The sequence below is a fragment of the Crocodylus siamensis genome, chromosome 1, assembly GCF_052110815.1.
Source record: "Crocodylus siamensis isolate JL-2025a chromosome 1, ASM5211081v1, whole genome shotgun sequence".
Taxonomy (NCBI): Eukaryota; Metazoa; Chordata; order Crocodylia; family Crocodylidae; genus Crocodylus; species Crocodylus siamensis.
The window spans coordinates 321,061,176-321,075,910 of NC_143395.1; the positions used below are offsets into that span (position 1 = coordinate 321,061,176).

The following is a 14,735-nucleotide window of genomic DNA, read 5'->3' on the forward strand; positions in this document are numbered from 1 at the left end:
AGACACATCTAAACATGGCCCTGGAGCACCATTTACTAGGTTTTTCTGTCAAACTGGGTCATGGGCTCCAGTACCCTCTACACGTCAGTTATTCCTAACCACCAGATCTAACTGGAGTCCAGACACCTGCAGTTCTTTCCTTCAGAAGTCTTTGACCAGTGGTGTACAATAACCCAAGATAGCTTTCTTAAAGCTAAAGTTTTATTTATTTTGCATTTAGGATAAAAAGAAATGTAAAACCATAGTCTGTAATGCATGCTATCTTCTAATGTTAAACTTGGTAGGCCTAACTTCTTTACATATCTCGTGGGGTGCTGGGTATCTTAGTTCAGTGGTTCTCAATCTTTTTTTTGTACCAGGACCCATTTGCAAAGATAGGTGGCTTGTCCTGACCCACACACCCCTAGCCCTGCCAGTGCCAGAACCACAATGCCCTGCTGTCCCCTGCCCTGCTACAGCCTTGGTACCAGGTCACCCTCCCTCAGTGCCAGCAGGCACCTGCCCTCCACACATACCCATCCCCTCTGTATGTATGCATACACATGCACACACACACACTGCCTCTAGACCTCAACAGTCCCCAAGCTCTGGCCCTCCAACCCCCACTCCCCATATACTTACCTTTATCCAGCTGCTGGAGCTGCTTCCACAACCCTGCCTGGCTGGGTCCCAAGCATGCCCTTGCAGGCTGGAACATTGCCAACCTGCAAGGGAAAACCTATGCTTTCACATGTTTTTCTGGCATTTGCTCGTGACCCTTTGAAATATTCTTGCGACCCACTTTTGGGTTGTGAGCTAGGGACTGACGAACACTGTCTTACTTTGCTTCCGTAAGTAATTGCTCTTGAAAAAGCATTCCTTTTAAATCGAGCATAATTCTTTTGATCGTCTACATTCATGAATCATTTCCTGGCATGGTCTCTTAACAACCCTCAAGTGTTTGCAAAAGAAAGCATAACTTGTGAATCACCCTTTTTCTTTTATGCTTGTTTTTTCTTACAGCTTTCTATTAAATTAGATCAATATATTAATACAATAACCCATGCCAATAGGCATACAGTATTTGCAATGTATTATAGAGCATTTCTAGTTCTGCCATCCATTAGGATAGTACCTGTTAGCAAAACATTTTTTTTTAATATTGTTTAAACATTGTTTCTTTTAAACTGGTATAAAAATATGGCTTAGCTTGGGGTGGGCAATTATTTCAGGTGGAAGGCTACTTAGGGAGTTTTGATGAGCTGTTGTAGGCCTAGGGGCAGGGATACAGTTGAGCCTATCTGGCTCTGGACCCATCTGCCTCACTTCTACTACTGGAGCACAAGATGGAGTGTGCGGGTGGGCAGGTCTCCATGGAGACAGGCCCAGGACCCCTGTGGGCAGAGCATGCTCAGATGGGGTCTCGGGCAGGTGGGAAGCAGCATCCAGGAGCAGGATGGACAGCTGGGGCTAGAGCCAGAGCCAGGATCTTGGAGCGGTAACAGAACAGGGTCAGGACAGAGCTGTGATCTGCTCCCCTCATGTCCCTGCAATATGTACCAGTTCCATGGGCCATGGCCATGCCCAGCCCCTGCCCATGGAACTGGCACTCAGAGGGACAGAGGGGTGTGGATTGTGAGACTGCCACAGCCTCATGCCACCCTGTACTGTACCTGGTTCTTCCTTGGGCTGCATGCAGCCCAGCAGCACAGGGTAGTCCCAACGGGTTGTGATCGGCTTGACCCAGGAGTGGGGTGGAGAACACAACCATGATCCAATTCCCACTGTCCCTGCCCAAGCATGTGCATATGGGCAGCCCTAGTACAGTATAGCTCTGGAGCAGTATGGCCTGGCAGTGCAGGGCAGCCTAATTCAGTCACTATCCATTGGGTTTGCTCCACGCTCCCAGGCCATGAGCAACCATAGCACAAACCAGGTGCAGTGCAGAGCTGAGTTGCCTGGGCAGCAGGGCCAGCTCCCACAGTGGCAGCAGACACAATGATAGTGGCAGCCAGGCAGAGTGAGCTGCCACTATGGGGGCTCTTGGGAAGTTCACTCTGGCAGCTGCGCCACCCCTGTCCACGTGCCTGAGCTGAGGGACCTGCCATGAGCCAGATAGTATCCCTTGGCAGGCCGGAGAGATGTATTTTTGCCTGCTTCTGATTTAGCCACTGTAGAACTGTATGTAGGACAGGGGTCAGCAACCTCACACCAACAGTGAGCTGAACTAATATCACTTGGTCCTAAGGTAGGCTAGACTACAGCTCCCAGTGTGCTGGGGTTCCCTTTCTAATAGGAGGTGAGGGGAGTGAGACTATAAATCTTAACCACAGTCTCATGCATCTGGGAAGTGCCACAAGGGCTCTGGGGTGGGAGAACAGTGGGAGCTCTGCTGGGCCCAGAGGATCAAAGTTGTTCTAATCTGTCCAGCTTAGACCCATGAGGCACCCGGGCATCTGAGCCATGCTGAGTGGACGGTGCACTTGATTGGCTGGGGGTCATAGACAGGGGAGCAAGCTCTATATAGGAGAAGGCAGGAAGGTCTCCCTGTAGAATAGTAGGAGCAGAGAAACACCCAGGACCTGGATTTTTTTGGCATGCTCAGGAGACTGGATAAGTTCTCTTCACAGACCAAATCCTTCCCAAGGGCCACAGGTTAATCGTCTAGTAAAAACAGCCCTTGAATGCACTATATGATCGTGGAAGGAAAATCTTTCTTAAGCTGTGCTATTAAAAAAGCAATTACAAACCCTCTTGCTGCAAGATATAGCATATTAGCAGATCTTAATACTATAAAATTTCTAGTGATGTTTAATTTGAAATGCAATTGCATGTATGCATGTATTTTGTTTCTTATAGACATTTCTTTCCACAGAATAATGATGGTTTCTGTTCTGCGTCATACCAAGACACCAGTTAAGTTTTGGTTTCTGAAAAATTACCTCTCGCCAACATTTAAAGTAAGAGCAGCATTCCTCTTTGATTGTATTTCTGTGGTTAACAGAGCAATGTTAAAATGAATAATATAATTTTTATTTTAATATTTTATCATTAGGAAAAACATTTTTAAATAATACCCAAATGAATTAAAATAGTATATTATGGAAACATTAATATCAGTGCTAAAAACTGCCATTACGGGAGATTATTTTTCTCTACAAACTATCTACAATAGTGCATTTTAATAGTTTCTTCTTATTTGTCAGCTTCTATCAACTTGAAACAGATTCCTTATAGACATAGCTTGAAATACCAGTAGGACTTTCTGAAAATGTCAAAGAAGCTGTATTTAAAATGCACCTATTTTACCATATATTTTCCATAACACCAACAAGACCAACTTGTTAGGAGGCTGGGTGTATTCTAATAAAGCACAAACTAGAATGTTTGCAACTCATTAATTTTTCCCCCTCAAAGTGCTTGAGGATGCATGTAGATGTTCATTTTCTACTGAGAGAGTTGCTCCTCTCCCAAGAGAAATCATGAGTTTACAGATGTTAAGGATTTTTCTCCCAGAGCAAAAATGACTGCTCCAAGAAAAAAAATAATCTGGAGACAGACAGGGTTAAATCACTTCTGTGAGCGTTTCTCCTGTGAGACTGAATGTCTATACGTAGTCTCTTCTCAGAGAAGCCACAGCACTTGTCCCCTGCCTCCCAGGGAGACAGTGGTTAATTGGGCTGGACTCTTCTGTTTCAGTAAAGCAGGGAGCAGCACACACCCACTTTACATTCACCACATTATATAGACAGTCCTCAGACTTACAACACAATTGGTTCCTGAAACAACATTTCAACTTAAGATGCGATTAACTCAACCAATTTTCCCATAAGAAACAATATTATAAATGGGGGATTGGTTCCTGAACCAAGGCCCAACACCCTATTTTCACCAGAAATAACCCAGAATTTTATACTCAGTCAATTATAGATGAGTAATATAGCTACATCAATGTATTTATATTGTAAACAACAATCATATTGATTTGGAAGGACTTCTTTGAAGTGACTTTGCTGGACTTTTTGAAGGGCTCCTGGTTAGACTTTTTGAGAAGTTCTTGGCTAGAGTCTTCTTAGGATTTTGACTGCAGGTTTTTCTGGAGTCTTCTCTGCTTTGCTAAAGAAAGTATCCAAGAAAGTTTGGACAGATGTTCTCTTGCTTTGCGTGTCAATTTCTCTGTAGCAGCTGTACCTGTTGGATATACCCCTGTTCACTGATGCACTGCATTCGATGTCAGGGTCATGTTCCTCAGATAGGGACATGGCAGCTTCCAAATGTTGAAATGCCTCAGACAACACTTTTGTCATCAAAACTTTACGAAGAGGAGTCTCTACAACAGTGGGTACATCTTCTTCCTCTACCACTTTTTGCTGTTCATCATAAGGACTCCTAGCCTTTTCCTGAATGATGCATAAACTCACAGGAGCAAAGAGTTTATCTTGATCCTCCATCTAAATAATTAACAGCCTATAGCCCTTGGAGTAAAGCCATGGCTCATCTGCCTGCTCCCCTGCGGCTCCTGCCATGGGGATCCCAGCAGTGCCAGGATGCACTCTGGGGGCTATGGGCAACCACAGGAGAAGCCACGGCTCATCCAGCTGCTCCCCCCGTGGCAAGGCAGGCAGTGTTGGGCTACCTTCCAGCAGTGCTGAGAGCAGGGGTATGAGTGGCCACGGCAGCACAACTGTGGCTAGGCAAGCAGCAACAGGGTAGAGCCCCCAATCCCAGCACTTGATGCGCTGCCCCACACAAATCTGAGGCAAATGCCTCCCCCCCCCCCCATGCCCTCCCAGACCTGTGGTGCACAGCGGTGGGAGCTGCCACACCCCCTTCTTGTGCCTCCCCCACCCCAGCTGGGCAGCACTTGCCCCGGCCACGGTCCCTCCCTCACTGTGGGGGTGTTGATCTGCCTCCCCATGCCTCTCCCTCCCACGCCTCTCCCCCCCACCACAACAGACTTACCAGCTGGACACAGCCATGTCCAGTGTAGTAAAGGTAAAACCCGCATTGGAACATTGAAACAGGGTGTCAATTTACAAATGTCATAAATGCTGTTCAACATAACTTGGTAAGTCAAGGACTGCCTATACTGTGAAGTAGTCAGGGTCAGCCAGGCAGGGCTGCCCTGTGCATTGTTGCAATCTGTTGTACAGAGTATGCTGAAATGAGTGCACAAGTGTCCCCTGGCTTTGCAGCACCACAAGCGCTCTGCTGTTTTTAGGGGCTTAGCATGATTGTCTATTCAGGCATCTCTAGGTAGGTTTTTCTATAAACTCAGGAGGATTCTTCCAGATTATTTGAACAGCCTAAGTGTCAAATACTTACAGAGCTAAGTATTTACTTTTTGTATGTGTCCACTATTCATATGTCTGCATCACATCTCTAGTACTCTTAGAGAGGGATTTGCTCAAGAATGCTATGCCCGTTTGTTCCCCCTTGCACATTCCAAACCCAGAAATGCAACAGTGAATACGCTGCAGGAGTACCCACTCAGCTGCTCTCAGGCACACTGGAGACAAATCTTTGGAGTAGTTATGGCGAGACACCCATGGCATGGCTTTGCCACTTCATTTCTGGGTTTGGTGCTTGGCAGCAGGAATGGCCCAGGCATTCTTCAGTGCATATGTACCCAATTCTCTGGGGACATAGTTTAGATATGCCTAATATACCTTAGTCATCACTTACCCTGACATTTTTGGTACATATTTTTATAATGAGAAAAGCAGTATTTCTTTAATTAAAAAAGTATTATAAGTAATAGGAGAAAAGAAAACAAACAGAAATAACCTTGTATTCCTTTATAAAAGTGCTGCATTTGTAGAACTAACTGTAGGACTAAATGAGCTAGATCATCTTGTCCTACTTATGTTTTATATTGTCCTATATTAATAAAACATTTGCGTGCATAATTTGGCTGTTAATCAGTTTTTGGTGATCATAAAAAAAACAAGCACACATGGAAGAAGGAGGAATGAAGTAACAGAAAGAAATCAATGTAGAATATAAAGAGGGGGAATAATTATTATTAAGAGAACATTAAATTAATTATGAGTGGCTACAGCACAAAACTAGAGCTAAGAGTTATAGTTTTGTGCTAGCTCTGATGTGTGACATTAAGCAAGATGCATAATTTCTGTGTACTGCCCTATACACTTCTGTGGGTTTTGTTCCACTTCTAGGAAGTTATTCCCTACCTGGCTAAAGAATATGGATTCCAGTATGAATTGGTGCAATATAAGTGGCCCCGCTGGCTATATCAACAAACAGAAAAGCAAAGAATTATCTGGGGTTACAAAATTCTTTTTCTGGATGTTCTTTTTCCATTGGCTGTGGACAAAATAATATTTGTTGATGCTGATCTGGTAAGAAATCAATAATTCTATAAAAATACCAGGTTATGTTACTTCCTGTCAGTCCTTCCATCATTGCTGTCATTTTATCTGAGTTTTTGCTCTCATCAGATTGCAGTATTTGGTTTGGAGATCGCTAAGTAGAAAGTCCTGCATGCTAGGGCGTTCAACATTTAGTGTGTATCCCTTCTAATCATTTATGAACTAGTACAGCATTATATACTTGTGGCCATTATCCTCTCTTACATGGATATAATGCTGAAATGTTGATTGTATGTGGTCATTTCCTGCCCAAGTGCAGGGGGACTGGACCTGATGATCTGTAAGGTCCCTTCCAGCCTCTAACAACCATGAAATGATTAAATATCTCAGGACATATTTTACAAGTTGTTAGTGTTGGTCCCATTATTGTAATTAAATTTCAATAAGTACTTCTGTATGCTTTCTATCCTGAATTTTGCATGGGTTTTGGTACTGTTCAGTAGCTAAAAAAGGTTGATCCCAAACTTGACTGTAGTTTGGGACTGGGGATGCAGGAAGAGGCACATTTTCAATACCTTTTGTTAAAGACTACTTCTGTGAAGGATAAATGATTTGGGTGCCATACTTTTTCCCCAAAACCAAATTAAACATTTGAATATATGTATTTAGAACATAAATTCTCCTTTCCTCCCCATGCCCAATGGACTCATACTGGGCAAGAAACATTAAATTCTAAAAATAATTATTTATATATTTCTTTTATTTAGATTGTGAGGGATGACTTAAGAGAACTTAGAGATTTAGATCTAAATGGAGCTCCCTATGGATACACTCCTTTCTGTGACAGTCGCACAGAAATGGATGGATATCGTTTCTGGAAATCAGGGTATTGGGCATCCCATCTTGGGAAAAGGAAATACCACATAAGGTAAGAAAATTAGGGTACATTTTTGGACAGTTTGTAAAAAGTGTTTAGAATTTTGGACTATTTTTCAATAAGACATTACAGATAATCACATTATATTAGATCTAAGAAAGATGCAAATATAGCATAAAATCTAATTGTAGATTGATTAGCAGGTGTTGTGGATTCATTTCTTATGGTGGGCTTCAGACAGTTACTCAAACATTGTGTTTGTGTTTATGTTTATGTTATTTGTCTCTGTACATTCTTAATGTATGTGCAATATTTGCCTCTTAGTTTTGCTAGTCTTTTGATGTTACCAAAAGTATATAAAAGTCTTTATTGCTTTATTTTTGTAGCGCCTTGTATGTTGTAGATCTTAAGAAGTTCAGAAGGATTGCTGCAGGAGACAGGCTTCGGGGCCAGTACCAAGCTCTCAGTCAAGATCCAAACAGTCTTTCAAACTTAGATCAGGTATGTAGGGTTTAATCAGCAACGTTTGATCTTTTCTTTATAAAGTTCTTCCTAGTTTTCTCACTCTCTGTGGTTTGCATATAATCTTAATTACATTTGTCTATTATCTGAAGAGTTTCTGTAAAGGTTTTGCAAATGGGCTCTTATATTATTGTCAAAATGTTATACAACTTTAGGTATTCTTGTTAGGGAAGTATAGTTATGATTCTTGGAGTTAAGAATTTTATTATGTTCATTTTAAAATAAATTATACATTATTTTTCAGAAAAATAGAATGTGAGGTAATGTGCCTTTTATTCTATGGTGTGTAAATACTGTTCCTTTCTTTCTGGCATCTCTACAGTGGAGTTGAGGCAATGGCCATCAGCACAAACTAGCCAAATACAAAAAGGAATTCTAGAATTTTTTTTTACAGTTAACTTTCAAAAGCAGTGGTTTTCTAACTGGGTTCCATCAAGAGTGCAAGACCCAGTGGGCTGCATGGCTAGGGCTAGGGGCCCAGTAAACAAGTAGAAGTGGATGAAACCCAGAAAGAGCTGGGCAAGGGTCTGGGACCCATTGGATGGTGTAAGAAGAAGCAGAGCCAGGGCCAGGGGCCCAATGAATGAGCCAGCAGATCCAGAGACTAGAAAGGGAGGCCAGGAAGCTTGGAGTCGAGAGAAAGGATGAAAGCATAATGCCTTGGTCAGCCAGGGATTGGGACCAGAATATGGCTGCCCAGCCACGAACAAGGCAAAGGAAAGCATCCAAGGCTTACTCTGGTTTCTGAGGACAGCCTCCTATATTTCTTATCTAGACACCAAGGCATGGCAGATGAAAACAGGGTAGTGGCCTGAGAGACCAGTGAGGCAGGGCAGGGTTTAGTTTAGTGACCACTAGTGCCACAGCCGTCCTCTGGAGGCATATCTAGTCACAGTGCCCCATCAGACAGACTTGCAAGGAGTATTGCCCTGCTGTTCCTCTCCCGCTCCCCATTCCTAGTCTCCAGAAGGGAGCTGTGGAAAAATGCTCCTTTACCTTTCCCAGACTGGAGTACCCTTGAGTCTGAGGCAGGAACAGAGGAAGCTGGTGCTTGACTCCTCTTGATCACAGAGAAGTTGAGTATGCAGGTGGACATTCTAGTGAGAGAAACTCTCCTGCAGGGGAAATCTTCCAGGTGGCAACCTGGAAAATATTTCTCTTGGATGGGGCATGTTGCCTCCAGCAGAAACTGAACTTGTACTCTAGTAATTTCTATCAGGAGACCAACAATTCTCTACAAATTCTACAAATGTAACTGTGACTTCCCAGGCTTCCATCTGTACATGTGTAATATTGTTACTTGTCCTTGATACTGCCATGTTACTTAGATACAACTATGTGAGATAAGGTGCTTGCAAAACAGTATTGAAAATATATCTAAATTATTTCTTGTGTATTCACTGCCATTATCCAAAGCCCTCAAACAGAAACACACACACACACACACACACACACACACACACACACATTGGATCTGAACTACAGCTGAAAAAGAGTTATTTGGCAAATTTTGGTTTAGAACTGGAACCAACCCAACAGTGAAACAGCTCACATCCAGGTTTTTATTCCTCCCAAAAACTTCTCCAAAATTCAGGGGCAGTGCAATGTTGGATTTTGAGGATTGCCTTGCTTCTAAATATTGTTACTTTATTTAGTAGTAGCATCTATTACATCAGAGATATTCTTAAAATATGTAATTGTACATACCCTACATACAACATACATGGATATTTAATTTTTCATGTACTAAAATGCAGACGATTTTTTTCCTGGAAACAAAAACCAAAAGCATATAAGAGCTAAATTTATCTGAACCTAAAAAGCTACTGTGAATAAATTACAGTAGCCTAAAGGTTTTATGTTTTGTGTTGCTGAATTATTTAGTTTAAAATTTTAAGAAAAAAAATCAAGTGTTAGAATATAGTAAGAAATTGAAACCATGGATATTGATCCTAACATAGGCCCAGTAAGAGTAAATCTTGAGAAATATTCTCCAAGTATTCATTAATAATAAATGTAAGCAACTAGCCATATTTGTGTTGACTGTTATTGCCAGTTTAACACGCCTGACCATTTTTAAAACTCATTCTAACAGCCCTTAAAATAACAGTAACAGCATCACCTACTGGACTATGGGGTCACTAAAAAAATAACAACAAATGTTGGATTTAGTTTTCCTTATACTGCACTTATAGTGAACAATACAAAGTCAGCTACATATGCAAATACCAGAAGCTATCAAAACAGTATTTTTAATTAATATAAAGCAAATACCACATACCTAGATATAGATTTAGGCATATAGTTAAAGAAGTCACCATTGACTCAGGCTAACAGGTCTTATTTATGAGTTGAAAACACCTAAAAGAGCTTACTCAAATATAAGGAAGATACATAGGAAAGGGGAAGCTTCGTTGACAGCACACTAAATGAATAGAAGGGACTTAAGGGAAGTAAAACAGTAAGGAATGAACTGGCTAGTCTCATCACATAATAGCCACAACTAAAAACATTGTGGCACCCCAGTGCTCTTCTTCCTGCCCTCTCAGGTCATCATGCTTCACAGATGACTTTCTAACAAACATCAGAAATAAGATTCGACTTCTCATAGCCAAGATTAAGAACTAAAATACAAGTGAACTGGCTATAGCACAAGGCATTACAAAATCCCTGTTTGTGGCTACGGAAGAGACCAAAAGATTTTCTTTATATGGTAAGACAGCAATGGTTAGGTGATGCATCTAATGCAAACTTTCTGGATTAGTCAGCCTACTTAATCAGAGTTGTTGATATTCTACATTAACAAATAATGTGGTGTGAAATCTCTTCTCCCCTTTTCCTCACCTCTCATCCAAGGACACAAGTCAGGTGCTGGTGGTGGACCCTATAATCAGATACAGCTGTTGGCTGTGACTTCCCAGGCTTCAGACCACCTAAGCAGGTAGTCTCAGCAAATGCATCTCTCTGTCCTAACAGAAGAAAGTTCTTCACTGTTAGAAAAGTGAGGCAGTGGAGTAGATTGGTTACAGAAGTTGTGGAATCTCCATCATTGGAGATATTCAAGAAGAGGTTTAACAAGAATTGGTCAGGGATAATCTAGGAGAGGCTATGCCTATGTTTTCCTATGAGCATTTCCCATGCTTTTGGGCTTTGTTTGTTGCCACGTCAGGACAGCAAGGATTTTCCCCTCTTGCTACAACATGTATTGGTTGAGTGGGGGAGGAAAGGGGAAGCGTGGGAGAGGAGGGTTTGTTTTCTTTTGCTTTGGGTGTTTGCTGGAGCCAAGACTCGGGATTATTTTGACTACAGTGTGCTAATACTTCGGCTGGGACTTAAACCTGAAGATTTCTGGCTACAGGACCTTACCCCTCTGCTCAGGGTCAGAGCAATTGCCATATTTGAAGTCAGGAAGGAATTTTATCCCATGATCAGATTGGTATGGACTGCAGGGGTTTTGCCTTTCTTTGTAGTGTGGGCCATAGTCTTCCCTGGATCTCTTGAGAGTATTTCAACAACTGTTGCAGAACAGAAAGTTGGCCTGTTGCCCACTGCTTTACCTGTGGCAGGTTAGGGTGTTGTCTTGTTGCATCAGGATTGACTGGTTTTGCTAATAAACAGACATTGCATTTGTATAGGATGGTTGAGAGAAGGATGATCCTACCTGAGTAGTGGGTTGGACCATAGGGTCTCTGAAGATCCCTTCCAGTCCTACTTTTCTTTGATCCTATGACATGATCCTGTGACATTTTCTCAAATTGGGGTAATTCACAGATCAAGCTATCTGACATGGCAATCAGCAAGAATAGCCAAAACATTTGTTTCTGGGGAGGGCTTAGCATGGGCTCATGGTCTGATGCCTTCCTTATCCCATGGTTGGGAAACAGACATGCTCTCCTGTCTGTGCCTATAATTCCACAAGTGCTGCAAGTTGAAGCAGGACTCTGCAAGTTGTACATCAGTGGTTGGGACTTTGATCACACTGATCTTTAAATCCCAGACCTTCTATACAACAAGGCTATTATTAGCTATATTTAAAAATCACATTCTACATAATGTGTGTTTATATCCTGTTAGGTAAAGAAGATGAGAGCAAATGCAAGTAACTTGGTGAACATGGATGGGAGAGACTTATTAGTTTTATCTTTTCAAAATAGTAGTCTAGAATCAATTTTTCTATGGCAAAGTAAAAATTTAAGGGGTTGCAGAATACAACATTTGAACTATGCTCTGGAGATGAGCATGTTTAAGAAAATGCTTTCGTAAGTTTAGCAAATAGGAGTATGGATAAGTTTGGCTTTGCTAATTATATAATGCCTAATTTTGCTCAGCCGTTATATTGTGTATTGCTTAATGGAAGAGATATAGTATTAGAATTAGATCCATAAACATCACGTAGAAGAGATCACTTGTAGCAAGGTAAGAAATGGCTCAATAGTAGGGCAGTACAAGAAAAACTGCTTACTTCCTTAATAGGTGGAACCAGGTACAAAACTCATTATTATTAGTTTAAAAAAATCTTTCTTGAAAAAGAGCTAGATGCTAAGCTGGGGAGAAAGGAACTTACAGTGTAAACATCTCTCAAACAATGATAATAAAAATAGATGCTCTGTGCACTTTTCTTCAAGTAGTGGTATTATAAAATTACCTTTTGGTAATCAGTTTGGTAAGCATGCCAAACCAAATTTAAGATTTGTTACTTGATTCACACAGGATCTTCCCAATAACATGATTCATCAAGTGGCCATTAAGTCTCTTCCTCAAGAATGGCTCTGGTGTGAAACCTGGTGTGATGATGAATCCAAGAAAAAGGCTAAAACAATTGACTTGGTGAGTTAATGAAAATAATATTTTAGTTACAAGAATAATTATTTAGCTATTCTTGCTAAAGGTTTAATTTGCAGTTTATGATATAGCTTTCATAATGCTTTTGCTATTATTTTACAAGCCTTCTAAGGAGTCATTGCTATGTTGGCCCTACTACCTTCTCTTGGAAGACAGCCTCAGACTTGCTTATAGAGCTGGTTGGGAAGTTTTGCTCAAAACTAATTTTGACAAAAATATCAGGGATGGAAGGGACACTGTGAAAGTAGTTTCTATTAGCCACCTTATACTGTCAGACATATCATTTCAGAGAACAGGAATGTGAAGAAAAGGAGCAAATGTTTATTTTCACACTGAAAAAAATAAGGTGCTACAGTGTTCACTATTCAGTTCAGACTTTCCTAGACATGCGTGAATTAGGGTTTAAGCAGGACCTGGTTGGGTTTTATCTTTACTCAAATTTACTTAATCTATCTTAAGCTCCAGGTTTATTTTGCCATCATGTGAGAATCAATTCTGCATATGAGTTTGTTTTTCCCCAATTAAAAGACTACACACTCATCAGGAAATTTCTTTTTATCCAGCCCAAGGAGCTGTGTCATTGTGCTGGCTTATGGGGTTGGGCTGGATCTTGCACACATGGGATGGACCTATGATCAAGGTCACGCTCCAACCAGATCCAGCACACAGGGGAGGGTTGCCAATGCAAGACAGATTTTTTTTATTGCTGCACTCCTGCTGAGACACCAGGTATACTCTGCCATTAAGTAAAGCATCGCTGTCTACACGTGCAATGGTATTAGGCTGCAGTAAATTAATTACTGTTGCCCCCGATAGTATTATCTTATGCTGGGGTAATTTGCTGCTTTTAAATGCACATGTATATGCTGACCATGGGCGTAAATTGCACCCAGTCAGCCTAGCCAGCTGGGGGCCAGACTCCTGCCTGCTCCATAGCCCTGCACTTTCAGCACCCTCATGCCCCAACCAGCTGTTCTGCTGCCCAACATTGCCACCCAGACCTCAGGGTTGATCCCTTGTGCCCCCTGCCAGCCTGGGTCTGCTCTGCCCGCCTAAAATTGCTCGTCTCGAATGCACGTTTTGATGCTGCTCCCAAGAGTAACTTACTGCAGCTCAAAATGCTCCAGAGTTTATTGTTTTGCATTAATTGCATGTGTAGAAGCACCCATTGTGACATCCATTTCCCTTTACCTCCTAAATCATTTACTCAAAGTATGCATTTCCAGAATCCACTTAACATAGGCAACTGGTAGGGGGTGCACATGGCCCCCCCTGACAGCCAACACTGATGCTGTCAGCTGGGCTGGTACCTCCCGACAGGGCCACCACTGTTGGCAGCTTCTGCAGGTACCCCCTCCCCCCGGATTCAGGGGGCACCAGTCACTCATACCACTTACAGAGCTTCATAAAGCTGGGTAGAGACAAACTTCTAAAACATAACAAGCATACCAATGTACTTCTAATAGTTGAAAACAGGATACCAAGCTTACACTGCCTCTGGCTTGTTGGCAAAAAGTTTGAAGATTTTTTTTTTCCACAGAAAACCCATGTAGAAGTGAAAATATTTCAGTTACAACAGGTTATCATAGACATTTTAGAAATGGTTAAATAACTTTAGCAGATTTTGGTTTATAGACCACTTTGTACTGTTTTGTTGAAGATCTCAAGGTAGTTAACCAGATGCCTATTGCCCTTTAGCTGGCTTGTAATGCTAACAAAATAGCTAATTAGGCATGAGGCAATTGGGAGAGATGAATGATTATGTAGGAAGCTGAAGACATTCCTAGGGACTGGTGACAGATGGTCCTGTTAGTAAAATATAACAAATGTTAGCCAGATGTTTAGCCTGACTAAAAGAGTAGTGACTGCAAAGTACGGTAAATTATAGTACTTTTGTGTCCTAGTACGAGGCTAAATATTAACTGCATTTGCCAAAATAATTCATATAATTTCAGAATTTTTTTCTGAACCTATAGAATTTCAGTACATTTTTAGTCTTCCAGAGAATTAATGACCCACAATGATTTCAAAATGAGTGTATTGGCTAGAACAGGGGTTTGCAACCTTTCCAGACACAAGATACCCATTGTTAGATGCAAGGTACTCCTCAGAAAATTCCAGTTCTTAGCTTTTACACTAATAGAGCAATCCTTCTGTTGCAAAGAATTCAGAAAGACCACAAC

At 41.5% G+C, this 14,735-nt stretch overlaps 1 protein-coding gene across 2 annotated transcripts in view; it reads left to right on the forward strand.

Moving 5' to 3' along the window:
* The window catches only part of UGGT2 (UDP-glucose glycoprotein glucosyltransferase 2), a 241,848-nt gene that overhangs the window by 205,904 nt on the left and 21,209 nt on the right, over positions 1-14,735 (forward strand). For both annotated transcript variants that reach the window (XR_016438638.1, XM_090023359.1), the window contains exons 33-37: positions 2,855-2,939; positions 6,159-6,341; positions 7,079-7,239; positions 7,575-7,689; positions 12,421-12,537. Coding sequence is in view for 1 of the 2 variants with exons in the window: in XM_090023359.1 (XP_089879485.1) it covers positions 2,855-2,939; positions 6,159-6,341; positions 7,079-7,239; positions 7,575-7,689; positions 12,421-12,537 (661 nt within the window). In the remaining variant the exon portion in view is untranslated. The remainder of the gene's footprint in view (positions 1-2,854; positions 2,940-6,158; positions 6,342-7,078; positions 7,240-7,574; positions 7,690-12,420; positions 12,538-14,735) is intronic.